At 37.3% G+C, this 18,268-nt stretch overlaps 3 protein-coding genes across 6 annotated transcripts; 2 read left to right on the top strand and 1 right to left on the bottom strand.

Moving 5' to 3' along the window:
- Positions 1 to 135: 135 nt before the first annotated feature.
- On the bottom strand, positions 136 to 12,397 carry LOC105670161 (Pcf11 cleavage and polyadenylation factor subunit). 4 transcript variants are annotated; one of them, XM_067356191.1, is made up of 17 exons: positions 12,215 to 12,397; positions 10,920 to 11,139; positions 9,307 to 9,432; positions 8,547 to 8,732; positions 8,222 to 8,461; positions 7,977 to 8,081; positions 6,741 to 7,887; positions 6,154 to 6,265; positions 4,690 to 6,042; positions 4,356 to 4,598; positions 3,928 to 4,277; positions 3,566 to 3,824; positions 3,252 to 3,478; positions 2,578 to 2,819; positions 2,455 to 2,469; positions 1,520 to 2,012; positions 136 to 1,428 (listed from the first exon to the last, which is right to left on the bottom strand). In XM_067356191.1, exons 2-17 carry the CDS (start codon positions 11,082 to 11,084, stop codon positions 1,085 to 1,087), a joined length of 5,607 nt encoding a protein of 1,868 aa, XP_067212292.1. In that variant the 5' UTR covers positions 11,085 to 11,139; positions 12,215 to 12,397; the 3' UTR covers positions 136 to 1,084. The 4 variants fall into 4 exon arrangements, with proteins under 4 accessions (XP_067212292.1, XP_067212297.1, XP_067212300.1 ...); XM_067356196.1 differs by lacking the exon at positions 12,215 to 12,397 and adding an exon at positions 11,761 to 12,208; XM_067356199.1 differs by lacking the exon at positions 12,215 to 12,397 and adding an exon at positions 11,777 to 12,208.
- Positions 12,398 to 12,869: 472 nt separating this feature from the next.
- Slh (sec1 family domain containing Slh) lies at positions 12,870 to 15,696 on the top strand. Its single transcript, XM_012363521.2, has one exon. The coding sequence runs from the start codon at positions 13,637 to 13,639 to the stop codon at positions 15,521 to 15,523; it is 1,887 nt and encodes a 628-aa protein (XP_012218944.1). The 5' UTR covers positions 12,870 to 13,636; the 3' UTR covers positions 15,524 to 15,696.
- Positions 15,697 to 15,903: 207 nt separating this feature from the next.
- On the top strand, positions 15,904 to 18,235 carry LOC105670165 (coiled-coil domain-containing protein 42 homolog). Its single transcript, XM_012363524.2, has 4 exons — positions 15,904 to 16,045; positions 16,470 to 16,758; positions 16,908 to 17,147; positions 17,882 to 18,235. The coding sequence occupies exons 1-4, from the start codon at positions 15,927 to 15,929 to the stop codon at positions 18,233 to 18,235; spliced, it is 1,002 nt and encodes a 333-aa protein (XP_012218947.1). The 5' UTR covers positions 15,904 to 15,926.
- Positions 18,236 to 18,268: the final 33 nt, after the last annotated feature.

The following is an 18,268-nucleotide window of genomic DNA, read 5'->3' as shown; positions in this document are numbered from 1 at the left end:
GGTATAAAGATTATTTTATAGATTAAAAATGCAATTTTTGAAAAACAATTGCTTGATTAATGAAAGTATTTGAGGGATGAGAAAAAGGGTAAAATTGAAATAAATACAGTATTGAATTTTGAACAACAAAAGATGAACTTTTTAGCAATGTCTTTATTGTTGTCGAAATGTCCTTATGAATTCAAATATCCTAAATAGTTTCGAAGTTATAATTGTCTTAAAGGATATCGTAGAAAGGTTGATTAAAAAGGAAGTCAAACCTGTAATAAACAAATCTTGTTTTATACAACAAAATAATGCTCATCTAATCTTATCTGATACCGACGTCATTGTTTTTCCGCTGATTATTTATATATGTATAATACAAGTAGACAACTCACACATATATCACATAATTTTTACATCTTGAAATGAATCTCCTTGCTCCAAACGAACTCACTGGACACGTTTGTTTCCAAGAGTTGTCGCCGTTGTATAGAAGTATAAATACTTAAAGTTCTCAATTAGTATAAATGATCATCATCAAATTTACATAAGCACAAGTAACACTTGAAATCGTCACTGAATGTAAATCATTAAATTCACAAAGATTTGCGATCAAATCAATTTCACTCGATCATACACTTACTCTCGCGGGGAATGCTAATATATCGTACTTAGCTAATTTACACGAAATATGTACAGCTCCATCTTTTTTTTGCGTGTCGAGACGCTAATAATTAAGATACATTCATTCTCACACACGCATTTTTTTTTAACTTGTACGACGTGATGTTTACTTCCATATAAAGATTTTTATCTCTGTTTGTAAATTATTTCCATTTGCAAGTTAAATTTACAATCGTAATACAGATTCTTATAGCAGATACTTATAAATTTACTTAAATGGTAACAACGATATTACAAAAAGGAATAAAAAACAATGTCTACGAGTAAAAAAGCATATACATCATGTCGTACAAGCTGTACAAAATTATGATGTACAAAGTATAAACTTAGAATCAAGTGCTCTATATTAAGTGTAAATTTAATACTTTATACACGTATTATCATGGAGACTCATTTGTAAACTGTACACTACTATTTACATGATGGAGCAGAGTCCTGACAACTCTTGTCCTTTCTCCACAGGAGGTAAATTCGATAGCTTCCTACCCTGTAAACTCGGTTTAATGGAAGCTGGTACTAATGGCTGTTCCGCGTTTTCCTCTACGGGCGTTTCAATCGCTACCTTTTCCTTTTCTTTATTCTCTTCAGACAACTCTTTGTTAGAACTCAACGGTTTAGTGATATTGATCTTAATTCGCGACGGAGCCGCGGGAATAGCTGACGGTGCCGAGTCCAATTCCACATTTCCGTCGATGGAACTTTTCATTGCAGCGTGCGTCGTATCAACCATAGCCTGCTCGTTTACAATTTCTTCGGGATCTAGTAAGAATAAAATGATACATACACAAATCATTCTTGTGCAAAAAAAAATAGAGAGCTTATTTAAAATAGATTACATGGATATACATACCAGGTTCGGATTCTATAGGCTCCTCTTTAATTGCCAAATTGGAAAACACGAACATTTCACTGTCGGGCTCTTCGCTAACGTAATCCAATGGTTCCTCTTTAATCTTAATGTTTTCGAATGGCATGATTACATTTTCATCCGGCGATTTCTTTTCCTCATTTATCGCAGACGCGTCTTTCTCGACGTCGTCCGAAGCTGCATTTTCTTCATTAACACTTTCTACCTTTTCTTTCTCCTCTGCATCATTTTGCACGACTTCGGAATTATCCACATTAGAAGATTCTTCTTTATTTTCTGATGTAGTGGGTTCTATAGAATTTTCCTCCACTTGTTCCGTATTTTCTGTAGATTCAGATTCCTTTTTCAACACTTCTACATTGGATTCTTCTTGTTTAGACTCAACTCCGGCCGCTTCTTCGGAACCTTCTATTTTACCTTCCTCAATTTCTGCAACTGTCTCCTCAAGTGTCAAGGCCGACTTTTCCAACGCTCTCTAAAGTTTTAGGAATAAATTAAAATTACGTTATTGAGATTTTATTAATCTGAGTTAATGATATAAATATGATCGATACGTGCAGTAACAATCACATAATAGAAAGTTTGTTCACCCCCATAATATAAAATCTATAACTATATTAGTTATTCAAACTTGCCATCAGTTAGCGCAGGTAAGAACGATTAAATAATAAATTTCATGTGAAAAATACAAAGAAAATTGGTAAAAAAAAGCCTTTTTAAGGATGTTTTGTATTCGTATATGCAAAAGTATTAATGTGTACAAAAATAACAAATAAGTTTCATCTTCTTCATACTTTATGGACAATTGTGGACAACAAAAACCATTATTCTACGAATAATGAAATTCTTATCAGAAATATATCGTATATAAATATAAATCGTATGTAAATATATAAATATGAATTATTGCAACGTACCGCTAGATTCTTTTCCTTATTTGTGCAAGAATGCAACAGACGGAAATTTTATTAATAAAACACAATACGAATATCAGTCGATACAATTTAAACATATGTGTAGATAAGAATAAAGAGACCAACCTTGTAATCTTCCAGACAGAGTGGATGATAATTCTTTCCCTCGTAATTAATCGCCGGTCTCAAATGCCATTCCTCTTTTTCCTCATTGTAAAATTGTTCAAATGCGTCATGACAAACTTGACATCTCGAATCTTCATCGCTGCCAGTCGGCACGCTAGGCTGTAACGTTTCCTGAGGTGTATCGTCGGCAACCACACCTTCCGTCTCCGCCGTCTGTTTTTCAGTCTCAAACCAACTTTGCGCTACACGAAAAAAATAAAAGATTGATTATAATTTGTACTGCTTTAAAGTGAGAACAGTATCGTACATAAATATACTAAATCGATAATCGAATATGATTTTTTTCTCAATTGTCCTTATTAAATTATCTAGATTAGAAGTTCCGACGTGTTTTTTTTTTTGTTTGCTTATTGAACAGTTTTTTGCTATCCAACTCGACTAACCTCATCTTATCCTTGAATGTATCTAAATAATCTGATATAGTACATAGTCAATATAAACATTATGCCGATAAATATAACATTGACATTTTCTCGCTTGCTTCATCTAATGTCGCTGGTTACGATTTTAACAATATAACTGGATATAGTTTATCTGTAGTATTTTTACACAGAAAAAAATTACAGCTAAAGAAACAAAATTTGATATGTAAAGAAAAAGTAAAAGGTACAAACCTCTATCTTCTAAATCTTCAATTTCCTCGAATTGTATCCAATCACTGACATCATAATACCAAGGTCGAGAGTGCGCTTTTCTCGCAGAGTCTCGTTCACGCCTGTTCTGCCTGAAATGCCAATCTAAATGATGGCTGTATCGAGTGGCTAGCTCAGGTGCAAATCTGGCTCCACAAGAACTGCACTGCATACCGCTATATAATGCCGTGGCAATGGCTGGTTGCTTACTGCAAAAGACAGTCGACGTTTTGATATCGAACATTTGATTTTACAATATTCTAAAGAACAAACTAAATTGACGAATGATAACTTACACTTTAAGAGTCTCTGGCTTATCGAAGCAGACAGGAATAATCTCTGGTTCTTTCTTCTCTTCTTCTTCTTGCTTCTTTTGTTCCGTAAGGCTTGGAACAATACCAGTTTCGACCAGTCTTTGGAACAATTCGTTCATATTCAATGGCAATACTGGCGCCGGTGCGGGTGGATTCTCCGCGGGTTCGGCTTGATATGACAAACCAGACGATGGTGCCATTGCCGATGGTAGAACTGACGACAACATATCCAATTGCAAGTCTGAAATTGACAATAAGAAACGAGAAGCCGTTATTAAATTGAAAAAATTAGAATAAAACATAAATGCAAAGAACATATGATGTATATGTGACTGGATTCTTGCCTGGTTTGGAGGTGGAAGTGAAGTCCGAGCCATCTTGCGATGTAGATTCGTGTTCTACAACCGGTGCCTGACTTGGTGTAGCTGCAGCGTCCACCTTCGGTTTTTGAGCAATCACAGGTGTTGTTGGTGGTGATTCGACAGGATCTTCGCCTCTCATCCCACTAATTTTAACATGACCAGCACGCACACCTCTTGGCAGAACTGAAAATCTAATAAAATGCTTTTTGTCTCTGACAACGATAGGTTTGGGCAATCCGCCGAATTCGACTTTAAACGGTCGTCCATTTAGAAGAACTGTCTGTAACGCGTCTGTGAATTCCAGTGTATGGGGTTTCCCTTCGATTTCGAATCTGTAAAAAAAATAGTAAATATATACATAGCTAATTTTCGCAATATGTATCTCGCACGCTATAAAAAAATGCACTTACATTTGTGGTTTTGCGTCCAAAAATACTGGCACCATATTTCGCGCGTTAATGATGAGATTGATTTTTGCGACCACAAGATCTATTCTCTTTACAGTGCCGATTTTAACTTGCGGCGGTGGTCCTTCCAATTTCACACTAATTTTTTTGCCGCCAAGCTCGATCGTTATTGGCATACCACCGAAATAACACTCGTACCAGCGATCGTCGATGTACAATTCTCGAGTAGGCGCACCTAGTTTGATTCTAGAATAATACATATGACAAATGTTATCTCTGATGTTGGAATGTTTCGGATTCAATTCGGGCAATATTTGGATATTTGGATATTACGCACCTGTGTACTTCTCCCTCGTATATAAACTCCTTATACTGATCGTTAAATGCGCAAGTTATAGTATCTTTCTCATCGATTAGTATTCTTCTCACGCCGTCCTGGAAACCAATTTCCCGCGGATCATCCCAATTCATAAAGACCACACCCGTCTGTCCGTAGTACCGAATTTCTCGCGGTATATTATCGATATTTATGGACTTCATGGTGTCTCTCGCTATCTCGGTGAGCAACTTCGAATCCGGCGGCGGCAATTCGCGATTATGCGATCCCGCGTTCTTCACCACGTTGCCGTAACTCTGGTCACTGTCTTCGAGATCGTATTTGGCAGATGTGTTCGGTGACGCGTTCCTACCGGACACCAAGGGCGGTATATTCGGATTGGTCATGAGATTCGTCATCGGTCCGTTATTCATCATCATCGCGGGATGACATCCCATTGCCATGGAAGGGTTCGCCATGGGTCCCATCGGTCCCATCGGGCCGTTCGGCAGAAGATTCGACATGATCGGTCCGTTGGGGCCCATCGGACCCATCATGCCGGGCCCTAAGCGCGGATTAGGCCCCATGTTGTGATTGAAGGCGCCGTGATATTGGTAATCCGGCCTCATCGGTCCGAAGTGTCTCGGATTCTGCCAAGGTGCGACAGATCTCATGTCCGAATTAAAGTGGCCCTGCGGCCCGTACGGCCCCGGCGGATGCGCCCAAGGCTGTTGCCACGGTTGATTCCATCGCGGCCCGTTCGGGTTTCGCGGTATCGGATGTTCCTTATTCCTTATCACTTCCTTATCGTTAGACGGACTGAACGACGCGACGCGATCCGCAGCACCGGACATGTCCATGTTAATACCTTTCTCCCATATTATAGTACCCTCTTTCTCCTTGCGCTGTGCGGCACGTAATTTCCGATCCTCACTCATATGCAACACTTCTTGTATCAAGGTGTTGTACTGTGTTTTCGTAATCGAGCCTTGATTCAATTGCTCGGCAGCTTGTTTCATTATTATCTCGATATTTCTATCGTCATTTCTCTCAGGCTTGTCATTTTCCCGACCTCTGCGTCCCGGTCTGACGTCTTGCTCCTCGTTCGACAATGTTCTTCTTCTTTCTTTAGGATCGTCCGGAAGCTTGTTATAAAGTCTGAGACGACCCAGCCTGTCTCTATTACGGTCCCTCTCGCGCTTTTCGTCGGCATTGTTAATTTGCTTATCTCTATCATTCTTTGTTGGCGTCTTTAACTTCGCCCAGCTATCTTTTCCATCTTCTCCGGAAATCACAGGCGGCGGAGGTGTCGGAGGTCGACCGGCTTTAGGATGTGTCAGAGTGCGCAAATCTACATCTTCATTACCAAATAATCTATAAGGTTGAAAGAAAATGTGTGATTCATAAAATGTATATTTATTATAATGTATGCAAGATTTATATCACTGCGCCTGTATATTCTGTAAGAAATAAAATAATACATACGCATCAAACTTCTCAGCCTTAGTTTTCTTAGACGGGGTTCCTTCTGTGTGCTCATCACTGCGTCTCTTATTAGTGTTAACAGATGGTAATACTCGTAGATCTAAATCCTCTTCTGGAAAAGAATTCAAGATAGAGTAATTTGTGGGAAATACACAAAGATTAAATTACGAATTACCTTAAATGTTACCATTCGATTACATATCCTTAACTTTTATTTCACAATCGGATTTTCAGAAAATATTTTGTCTTAATGAAGAAATGCAAGTTTTTGTCAAAGTTATTAGAATTGTGTGTAATCGTGAGCAAGAAGTTAGCGCAATAAGTTAGATACTTTTCTTTTAAAGATTTCACCTGTTACAGTCTTGAAATTGCTACCAGAGATGATGCAAACATTGTAGTCACCTTCGTGAGAAAATATTCAAGATAGAATTTTTAGCAGTAACTAGAGAAAGCATGTATGGAAATCGATAGATATTCTCGCATGCACAATCGAAATATAAATGACGATAGAAATTTTCATGAATGGTGTTATACAATCTTACATATAGAAGTAAGTATATATATTTTGCTAAACACTGTTGACTCACTCTTTTCAGGTACGGAAATAGTGGTGCCTGGTAGAGACAGCGGTGCCCTGAGATCTTCGTCTTTGCTAGAGGATTCCAATGTCGGTTCAGCAGCGATTTGAGCATTTCCAGCACTGGCTGGAGAACGTTCAGGACTAAGACTGTCGTCTTTATTTCGTCTTACATAATTTCTCTGTCTAGCGTTTGATCTGATCTCTTTGAATGCCGGTGGATGAGGAGGAGATACTATCAGCGAACCAGATTGCTCCTCCTCAGTAACACCACCAGAACTGCTCAAACTTGAACTCGATTTCGTATCGTTACGCCTGGGAATTCTATACGGGGGACTTGGACTACGTTTTCTCGATTTTGTGTTCTTCTTACGGTTTTTAGAGGCTTGGAAGGAGGACTGTGGAGAGGTACGTGAGGACGGTGAACTATCTTCGCTGTCTTTCTCGCGAGATTTTGACCTAACCGGACTCGAGTCTCTGTCGACTTTCGGAATCTTACTTGGACACATCGAAGGCTGTTTAGATCGCGACTTAATGCCTACTTTCCTATGCGAGGACTTGGAGGAAGTGGAAGACTTATCGAACGTCGAAGACGAGGAAGAGCCGCGTGAGTTTGAGCTCTTCGATTCTTTCGACTTGTTGGACTCACCGCTTCCACTTCCTCGATTGTTCTCGGTTGACAATACTGAAAATCGAGGGTCTTTCTTTGTTCGATGCGAGACAGCATCTTTATTTGTGTTACCACTGAAATTTTTATTATTATTGTTGAGATTCGTATCAGTATGATTGTTATTATTAATAACGTTTAATAACGTTGGATTATCGGAACCGGCAGGATTTGCCGGAGGCTTGTTGATAGTGCTAGTTACAGCCGGTTTCGAAATTAACTGCTGTTTTAATAGGTTTGAAGTTACAATGATATTTGCGACAGGCTGCGTTTGGCCTTCATTCCGCTGTTCTTTTGGACTAGTCGTACCCGCTCGCTGTCGTGGATCTACTGTTGGTACTGCCACTTCCTGAACAGCAGGAGTGGGTTTCAAACGTGGATCTCGCGAGACTGGTTTAGCCGACGCTACCGCTATACTACTAGCTGGTGCAATTCGTGGACCGCTGTTTGCTCCTGCATTCTTTAAAAGCGACGCAGCTGCCGCAGGAAACTAAACAAATAAATTCATTGTTCAATCATACCGATTTAGATTTAACAAATCTAATTAGTACAAACATTTATATAAAATCTAACTCTAACCTGTTTTGCTACTTGTTGCGGCGTTTGATTTGGTACCACAGGTGCTATGGGTTTTCCTTGCGCTGCTGCCTCCGTGGTTGGCGGGATGTGAGCAGTAGGTATAACCTGTAACGACAAAAATTATATATAATTTATTTATATAAGATCTTAATAATACATGTCACGATAAATTATTATATCAAAAAGGCACATAAGATTCTTAGCTTGTATCTAATCTATTCACATGATAATTAGGTAGGACTTACCACTTCTGTCTTCAAGCTACCAGCTTGTTTGTCGAGTTGTCTCTGTTGTTGCTCTAAACTTGCTTTCGCTTGCAACAGTTCCAGTTCAATCTTCTTCTTTTGCAATTCTAATAATTCCCGTTGCTTTTTCAACAGTTGCTCTCGCATAGCTGCTTCTGTTGTTGTTGCCGGTTCTCCCGGTGGTAATTTGACAGACGGCACTATTGGCTGCACAATTGACGTTGCAGCTTGTTGTTGAGGCTAAAAAAATTTTATACGATGCAAATAATAAAATGATAAAAAGATCGTATATGTCTGCGTGTGCGTGTGTATGCGCCAAACTTACCATTGAAAGAAATCGCGGGTTTACGTGTATAGAACCTGAAGAAATACTAGCAGAAGGGGCAGTGACTGGCCATGCGGGATCGATACTTTGTACTCGCACATCTAATGAAAACAATTTCTTTGGTGGAAATACGTCATTCCACGTTTGCCGTAGCTTCCACATGCTGGCTCTTGTGTTCTCATCGACCTGTTTATGAAAAATGATATTGGTTTATAGAATATTGAAATTAATTTTACGATAAAATTTCATAATAAAAAGAGCTGGAAGATCTTTCTATAAAAAATGAATTTGCTTTAAATATAAAGATATTTTTAATTTCTTTTAATTTTGATTCGTTTAATTCTTTTATTAATAATTTTTTAAGTTTATGATTTATGCATTACAACTCATGATATACTGGCATATGAACAAGTTTTTCTAGAAAGAAAAACCAACAGCAAATTTGTGTCTTTCAAAGGAAATGTGAGGTCAGTGATGTCGTATTGATCAAACAATTATCTTATGCTATCGTGAAATATAAACTACCAAGCGGCTCTACACATGCTATGAAATATTTCTGAGGCTTAAAGTTCGACTGAGCTTGTAGTTCTGTTTCATCGTTCACGATGAAAACTAAAAGGTTACTCTCGGTCAGTAATCGCGCAAAAGAATTATATTTATCTGCAACTATATTTCACATCCATAATCTCATAAATTGATTTAAAAATAAGGTAAAAATAAGGTAAAAATAATATATATGTATAATGCAAAAAATATTTACCTTCTCAAACACTCCACAAAATGTATTCACTATATTTTGCGTAAAGAGATTCAAATAGTCTCCATTCACATTCTTGACAATCGAGTCGATGAGATAGAGTACTGGCAACTTGATATCGCTTCTCACCTAATAAAACAACGAAATATGCTACCTCACTATCTGACATATATATTTAAACTATTGTACATATTTTAAATGTTTTTTAACACTAGAAAAATAAGCGAAATTTTAAGTTTCAAGATAAATTAATAGATATTTCTCTTAACACTACAAATTTTATTTCTGTTATACACACATTAATCATGACTTCAATTGTGCTAATATTAAACAAGGAATGAATTGTTTAAAGATCAATTCTGACCCTTCAGTTCTCTAGAAGAATGTAAAAGCTCCATTTTTCTAGTGTTAATGTACACAGATATTCCAGAATTATCGTATTTCAACTATGTAGCTACATATTCTTTCGCAGAGTCCATTTTTCCTTGGAACAGCTTGATAGGAAGCCTAATTACGTAATATTTAATAAAACTTAAAATAAATTAAAGATTTGTTGAACTAAATTTTAAGAGGATAAATTCAAAAGGGTAGTACATAGTAAAATCTTGTTTTTTTTAAATTGATCACAAATATATTTTATTTGTACAGATATTTAAACTGTGACTTATAATTGTCCATACATTTAACGCTGTAAATAAAATTGGAGTAACAAACAACAGCCGCCTATCAAATTTCCATTAGAAAAACATCCATTTTGTTTTTTAAAAAAATTTATCAAAGAATGCATAGCTAAATACAAATGCAATAATTTTGGGACATCTTGTATATGAAAATATTTAGATATGTAATGTGTCAATAGCGTTCATTATCACATATCGATAAATTGTTGTATAATTTACTATCTGAATGTTTTTGTGAAGGAGTAATACTCAATAAGAGATGTTACCTAATTATAAAACTAAATATTTAGTAGTATACATTTTTATTAAAACTTTATTTCAATTAACACATTTGCACCCACATCCCACTTCACTCCTACATTTAATGTTGGGCATTGAACGTATTAATAAAATATGTGCATTATGTTCAAATAATCACAATATCAAAATTAATTATTTCAAAAATGCTTTATTTGTTATTTCAACATATATAATACTAAGTAATATATTACTATTATAAATGTTGCTATAACATTCATTCAATAACATAGTTTCTAGATTTTGTAATTATATCACTTTTTAACATATTTGTTTTTAAATATTTATTATATCTAATATATAACAGCCTATTGCACTTAAAAAATTATTTTTTAAATATCGTTACCAGTAGACATATTAATTAATTTTTCATAAAATTTCACAGATTACTTATAAATATTTTCATAATTACTTCATAGACCATTTCACAAAGGTGCAATAGGAAGTAAGAATAAAGACAAAATAACAAAATTGCTGTGCATGCTATGTCATGTATACTGGAGATAGAATTTATTGTTATATTTACAAAAAGAGAAAAATACTTTTCAATCAGAGAAGTAAAATAAATAAATAAAGTCTTATATTGACTCTTATATTGAAATATTGAAATACTGAAAATAACTATAATAGATAAGTAACCTTTTGTAGATGAGTTTCGACAGCTTGCACTATCGCTGGTGCATGTTCAATGTTATCTTCTGCCAGCATGGTGAGCATGTTAATAAGCGGCTTACTGTTGAACGATAGATCAGATAGAGATGAGATGTACTCATCGGCAACTTCTTTAGACTTTGTTGATGTCATCTTGATGTGTTGCTAGTGAAAAAGAGCAACAGATCCTAATCACCAAGAATCCAAACTATAACATAAAAACATACATATTTGTATTATACGGTCAACATTTTTTCATGTCTTTACAGAAATAAAAAAAAAAAAAAAAAAAAATCCAGTTTATGTAAACAGAGAAAAAAACCAATTCATATATATCAAATCATTTTAACTTTCTTTTCTAATAAATTATTCAAAAATAAATTTATTCCTAGTCAAGCAACATTAAACAAACTGTCATTTTATAAATTAATTGCCATTTTATTTTCATGATGCAATATTGCAACGTATCAATGTGTTTACTGAAGAATTTTAAAACAATTATACAAGTTTCTGTTAATGATATCTGATCAGAGATAAAATAAAGATCTTGCACTTAAAGTCCAAGAATGAATCATCTCTTAACAATGATTCATAGGGAAAAATTTAAAGAAAAATAATCTAAAAAATATATATTTTTTGTGACGTAAGGAGATAAATTAATATAAATTACTTTAAGAAAAAATATAAATATTTTAATATTTTTGAGAAACATACTACAATATAGATACAATCGCAATAATGTTTTGCGATTATTGCACCCGAAAAAAACGCACTTTCGCCATGCAGAAATGAAAACTAGGACGAACGGGACAACACTCTGGCATTCTACCTTAACTTCCGCTTACAAGATAAACTCGATTTGATCATCTTAAATATGCAGTCAGGAAAAATTTTGTGAAGAAGAGAAATTAGCGCAATGCCTATTTATGTAATTATCTGCAACTCTAGGCAAAGGTCGGCGGCACATCCATACGCAGAAACTCTTATCGATTTCACACACGGTCTCTCTCTTACTCTCGCTCTCTCACTCTCTCTCGCGATTAAAACGGCTACGGAATGCGAAATTTTCAAAGCATTTCGAATACGTTGCGTATTTTATCACAATTAATGAGCACAATTAGAGCACTAGCGATTACGAAAGAGTCCAGTGAGCATCTGGAATCGTCGTCGTCGTTGCAGTCTCTCTTTCGATATCCGTCTCAGGAAAGCATCGCACATTTTCGATCGAAATTTCACACACGCCAACACCCGTGATCTCGTATTCCATACACTACGGTAATTACCTTTTTCAATACATTGTGTAACACAGATACAACCAGAGGAACACGATCGTATTTCGACTTATTGTCGAAAACTCACGCACGTATATCACTCCTTACGCGAATAAAATTCCACATAAAATGGCTGTGACGCACACCTTCGTTCTCCTCCTAACGGAATAGCGCAGATATAACGTCATCTCCTATTGGATGCCGATGTCGCATTTCGGTTGGTCACCTTCACTTAAACTGCCCAATCACCGAACGTGGCAGAAACGCTTTGATGTCGTCGCGATCGCCTAAAGATCATGAAATATGCACCTGACATAGATGCAGGCGCATTAAATAACGAATTCTGATTGGTTAAAGCCAGTGATGCCAATTCGAGCTCGCTAGTACCATGATACCGTAGTGGAGAGGATATCCACACAAGCGAAATCGCTGACGTCACATGTCCGTGTGTGCTCGCCGAGCCACACGACCGCTAAGCTTAGAGAATCTTCGCGCATACACATATTAAAGGATTCGGTCTTGACGAAAATGGCATGGCCATTCAAAACGCGGCCGGTCTCGTGGGCCAAGAAACGGCGCGAGAGGTTAGTATTTTCTCAGAAATGATATTAGTATCAGAATTGCATTATTACTTGTATATCTGTTTTCTCTACTTTTATCTGAAATAAAAGTAAAACTTGTGTAGAATTCTTATCAAAATTCTCTTCTAATAATTTTACTTACCAAATGGCTCATGTTAACCAAATAAAAAAATATAATGCACGAGACCGGCCGCGTTTCGAATGGCCATGCCATTTTCGTCAAGACCGAATCCTTTAATATGCGTATGCGCGGAGATTCTCTGAGTCTTGGCTCTTTACTTGCTCTTTACTTCCTCAATCTTCATCGTTACAACTTTAGTTAGAGCCTTTGAATGAGCAGTTATAGTCCAACAGTTATTCTTGATGTCGTCAATTTTTCGAACTTATCAGCACTTATTTGTCACGTTATACTCGGCATCCAGGTTGCATTGTACTAAAATTTATGTTACTTTTCTTACATTCCATTTTTTAAAGTGTAGTGTACTGGACGCGATGTGTGTAAACAACGATAAATAATTCAACTATTACTGTATTACCTGATGTTGGTTACTCCCTAGTTTGGTTTAAGATACGTCGTACCAACGTATCGACCGAGAAAAATGCCAACGTGACATGTCTGTCTTTTTTGCCGTATGGACAGTTTGACAATTTTAAACATACAAGGCGTATATTACTGACAGATTTCTGAAAATTCTGCAACCCTATATGCGACACCGGGAGCGCGTTCGGCGCCTCTCAGGGATCGTAGTGGTGTTTACAAACCACACAATTTGACGGTCGAGAAATCGTCACCGTTCTCTCTTTGAATTTAAGTATCAAGAGCGCACAAGTGAGGTTAGGTTCTTTAGTCATCATGATGAGCTTACGCGACCGTCAAATAAACGCCCTGAAGCAGATGTTGAACCTGAATCAACCCGAGCCGAGGCTCGAGGACGCGGTGCCGACGTGGAAGATCCTCATCTACGATCGCCTCGGCCAGGACATCATATCGCCGTTGATCTCGGTCAAGGAGCTGCGCGAGCACGGTGTCACGTTGCACATGCAGTTGCATTCGGATCGCGACTCCATTCCCGAGGTGCCGGCAATCTACTTCTGCGCGCCTACGGACGAGAATCTCGGGAGGATTGGTCAGGATCTACAGAACGGCCTGTATGATATTTATCATCTGAATTTTATATCACCGATCTCCCGGCAGAAGATGGAGGACCTGGCAGCCGCGGCGCTGCTTGGAGGTGTCGTTGCCAGCATCCACAAGGTGTTTGATCAGTACCTGAACTTTATCACCCTGGAAGATGATTTGTTCATCCTGCGCCATCAAAACAGCGATGTGGTATCTTATCATGCAATTAATCGTGGCGACGTCAAGGATACTGAAATGGAGTCTGTGATGGACATCATTGTGGACTGTCTCTTTTCTGTATTTGTTACTCTAGGTACTGTGCCTATCATAAGGTGTCCCAGGGGCAACGCTGCTGAAATGGTCGCGAAAATGATTGACAAGAAGTTGCGAGAGAATGTGTGGGATGCGAGAAACAACCTGTTCGAAGGGGAAGCAACCGGGCACTACAGTTTTCAAAGGCCTCTGCTCATTGTGCTGGATCGCAATGTGGACATGGCTACTCCATTGCATCACACATGGACGTATCAAGCGCTAGCACACGATGTTCTGGAGATGGCGTTGAACAGACTGGTTGTGGAGGAAAGCGTAGGACGATCTCCCACTGGTGGGACACGCTCCAAGACACGTGCCTATGAGCTGGACAACAGAGACCGCTTCTGGTGTCAGCACAAGGGTAGTCCCTTTCCTAGAGTGGCGGAAGCCATACAAGAGGAATTGGAGCAGTATCGCACCTTTGAGGAGGATGTAAAGAAGCTCAAGTCTTCGATGGGCATTGATAACGAGAGTGAAGCAGCGCTGTCTATGGTGTCAAATAACACAGCGCGTCTAACGAGTGCCGTGAATTCGTTGCCGCAACTGCTGGAGATGAAACGCTTAATAGATATGCACACGTCAGTCGCCACAGGTATTCTAAATGCAATCAAGTCCAGAAGATTGGATACCTTCTTTGAATTGGAGGAGAAAATCATGAGTAAGCAAACACTCGACAGGAGCGTCCTGGACACTATCAGCGATCCGGATTGCGGTACTCCCGAGGACAAGCTGCGTCTTGCTATTATTTATTACATCTGCACAAATATGTCCGACGCGGATTACAGTAAGCTCGAAACGGCCCTCACTACGGCCGGCTGCGATCTGAATCCTCTGGTGTACATTAAACGGCTACGCAGCTACACGAGGATAGCTGAGATCCAGAGCAGCTACGAGGGCGGCGGCACTAAAACTGTCAGTATGTTTTCCAAACTGATGAATCAAGGCTCGTCGTTCGTCATGGAGGGCGTGAAAAATTTGGTAGTGAAGAAGCACAATCTGCCTGTCACCAAAATAGTGGACGAACTAATGGAGTCTAAGCAATCCTCGCGAACCGAGGATTATCTTTATCTCGATCCGAAGCAACTCAAGCACACCGAGCAAATGCCGAAGAACAGGCCGACATTCCAGGACGTGATAGTTTTCGTGGTTGGCGGCGGCAATTACATAGAGTACCAGAACCTAGTGGATTATGTGAAACAACGAAGCGGTGCCGGGGTAAATAAACGTGTGATCTACGGCTCCACAACCTTTATCAACGCCAAACAATTGCTCAAGCAACTTTCTCTGCTCGGCCAGGAAGTCCATTAGTAAACGTTACATATACATTCGTCATTCTCGACTATATTTTTCTCATCCTCCCCTCTTTCTTTCTCTTACCTGTGCATTAGTTACACTTCTTTAATACGGTAGCTTTTGTATAAAGTGTCCGATACAAATAAAGTCCGGATTATTGTTTTCAATCAATAAACGCTTCTTACGTATATACGTATATACTTTTCCCTTGACGTCACACACCTGCCATGTATTTCTTATCTTATATTCTTGCGTGAATATGCGCACGACTGTATTCAATTGTTTGATCGATTAATCGTATGCGGCAGGTGTAAATACATTATGCTCTTTCAATGACATCCTTTTTAAAAGTATATACACTTTAATTGGCTTGTTCACGGAAAATTGCAATTAGAAAATAAAATATTTTGTCTAACAAATGTCTATGGCGCAAAATGAGTCGAAAGGTCTTGTGCATAGAGCTGTCATTACGACGGATCCGCAGAAAGCAGTTTCGGAGTTTTTTATATCCAAGCAAGAGGAACGTCAGTATATCGAGTAATGTATATTATTATAATTATAATAAATGTTATTGCAATTGTTGTAAAAAAGGTTATATTATTTTTAATTATCTTAGATGTATAATTAAATTTAATGTTATATTTAATATATTGAAAGATAATAAGTAACACACAAAGAGACTTGTAATATACATAAGGAATGTAAAAATAAATGTGTAAAATAAACGAGCCATCATAACATATAACACTCGATTAAAGTATTAAGCGAACAGTATAGTAGAATTTTGAATTTTAATGTTTTATTAGTGACCAAAAAATTAATATTTTTAATAAACGTTAACATAATTTCATAAATATTGTTATATATATTTGATTATTAAATTTCATAAATTTATTGATATTACAATTAGAACTTACGCTCTCTCGCTCTTTCTATCTCTCATGCCATTATCTAATCATAGAAAATATCCGGAATGGGACAAACCGAGAATTTGCCCGGCGACCGAAGTGATTCAAGTTCGTCGAGAACTAACTCGAGTCGAAGAAATATTAAAAGAGAAACAAGCGCAACGAAAGGTAAACCGTAAGCACATGGACGAACAATGGGAGGAGGCGAGAAAACAGGAACTGCTGTTGCGACAATCTTTTGTGAAGTTTAATACACTCGTAAGGGAAAACGTCGAGAAGCGCGAGCGAGCAGAGCAAAAGATCAAAGAGGAACGTGAACATCAAGAGAAATACGAACTGGAAGTACGAACTCTCGATAAATAAAAATAAATATTTTATAGGATATCTCTAAATCTCTGGACCGAAACTCGTCGACCTTAATTTTAATCGATTAATTTAAAAAAGAATAAAAGGAATTGTATATTGATTATAACTGATATCTTTTTTATTAGATTGAGGAATTAGAGCAGAAATTACGTCATATGAACGAAGTGCGCGATAATATGCAACGATATGTAAAAGAATATAAGAAATATCAAAATTATTTAGACAGAGTTGTGAACGAGACGGGCGAATTTCAATCGATTAGTGACATTTTTAATCGTTACGAAACTTTACTCGAGGCCAGACAAGCATTGTCTGATCATCAGGATAGAAATCTCCAGCTGTTAGAAGACAAAGGAACAGAAATAGTATGCACACGACTTATTATCTATCATCTGGATTTACACAATCATCTTGGCAATTTTACATTTTTGAATTATTAATTCAATTACCTTTGTCAAAAATTCTGCAATGTTTAACACACGCTTTAATTAAGTGCACGGCCGCATTTACTATAAGACGCATTAGGCGCAAGCTGGGGCTTCATTTTAAAATCTTACTCACAAATAACAATGTAAAAAACAGCCTAGTTATAGTTGCAAAATAAAATACTTTTAAATATTAAGTTCATAATATAAAAACTAGAGATCACTGAAAAATTTGTAAGCGGTAATTGTTTATTAAATTTCGCCTTTTTGCATCATGTAATGCATGTCGAATTTTATTTTCATTAAAAAAAATGCGTATGAATTTAATTAACTGAAATAGACTTATACTTGTTTTTTGAGGCCTCATAATGATGTTGCGCTTAAAGCCTCCAAAAGTATAAATGCGGCCCTGATTAAGTGTTAGTTTTTGTTATGCAAATGGTTGAAAGCGTTCTTGTACCTAAACTTTTAATTGAAATACTTTTTTGTCATACACAAGTGCTTGTTTTATTTATTACTTCTGTATGACTTATTGAGGGAGTCGAATCAAATTACGACAAGCTTATTATCTCTTATTGTTTTTGCATTTTCTGGTTTCTGAAATATCGTTTTCAATTGCGTTTGAATAAAAAGTAGATTAAATAGCCGATAAAATTAACTTTTTTTTCGCGCAGCATTACTTGGCAGAAGTTAAAACGCAAACATTGATGGGATTGAATAATAGATTAGCGCAATTGCAAACGAGATATGATCGGGCAAAGGCGCAGGCACTGAAATGGGAAACAATTATCTCGAAAATAAAGGAGACCACCGCCGCGAAGAACTTAGAGCTGACGCAAGTGAAAGCGTGTTGCTGGAACATTTATCAACAGATTTGTGAAAGGAAAGAGATTCCCGTCAAGGTGAGTGGTGAAGACGTCGAACAACAGCTGATTGAAATTAAGCGAACCATTGTCGAATTGAAGCGAATTATCAAAGTCGCCAGAAAGAGAGCTCGGGAAGAGAAAGAGTTGTTACAGCGCAAATAAAAAGATTGTCGCAATTTACTGCTATTCTGCGAT

The sequence above is a fragment of the Linepithema humile genome, chromosome 1 (genome assembly GCF_040581485.1).
Source record: "Linepithema humile isolate Giens D197 chromosome 1, Lhum_UNIL_v1.0, whole genome shotgun sequence".
Lineage (NCBI taxonomy): Eukaryota > Metazoa > Arthropoda > Insecta > Hymenoptera > Formicidae > Linepithema > Linepithema humile.
Note: the sequence above shows the minus strand (reverse complement) of the source record. Positions and strands in the feature narration are given on the sequence as shown.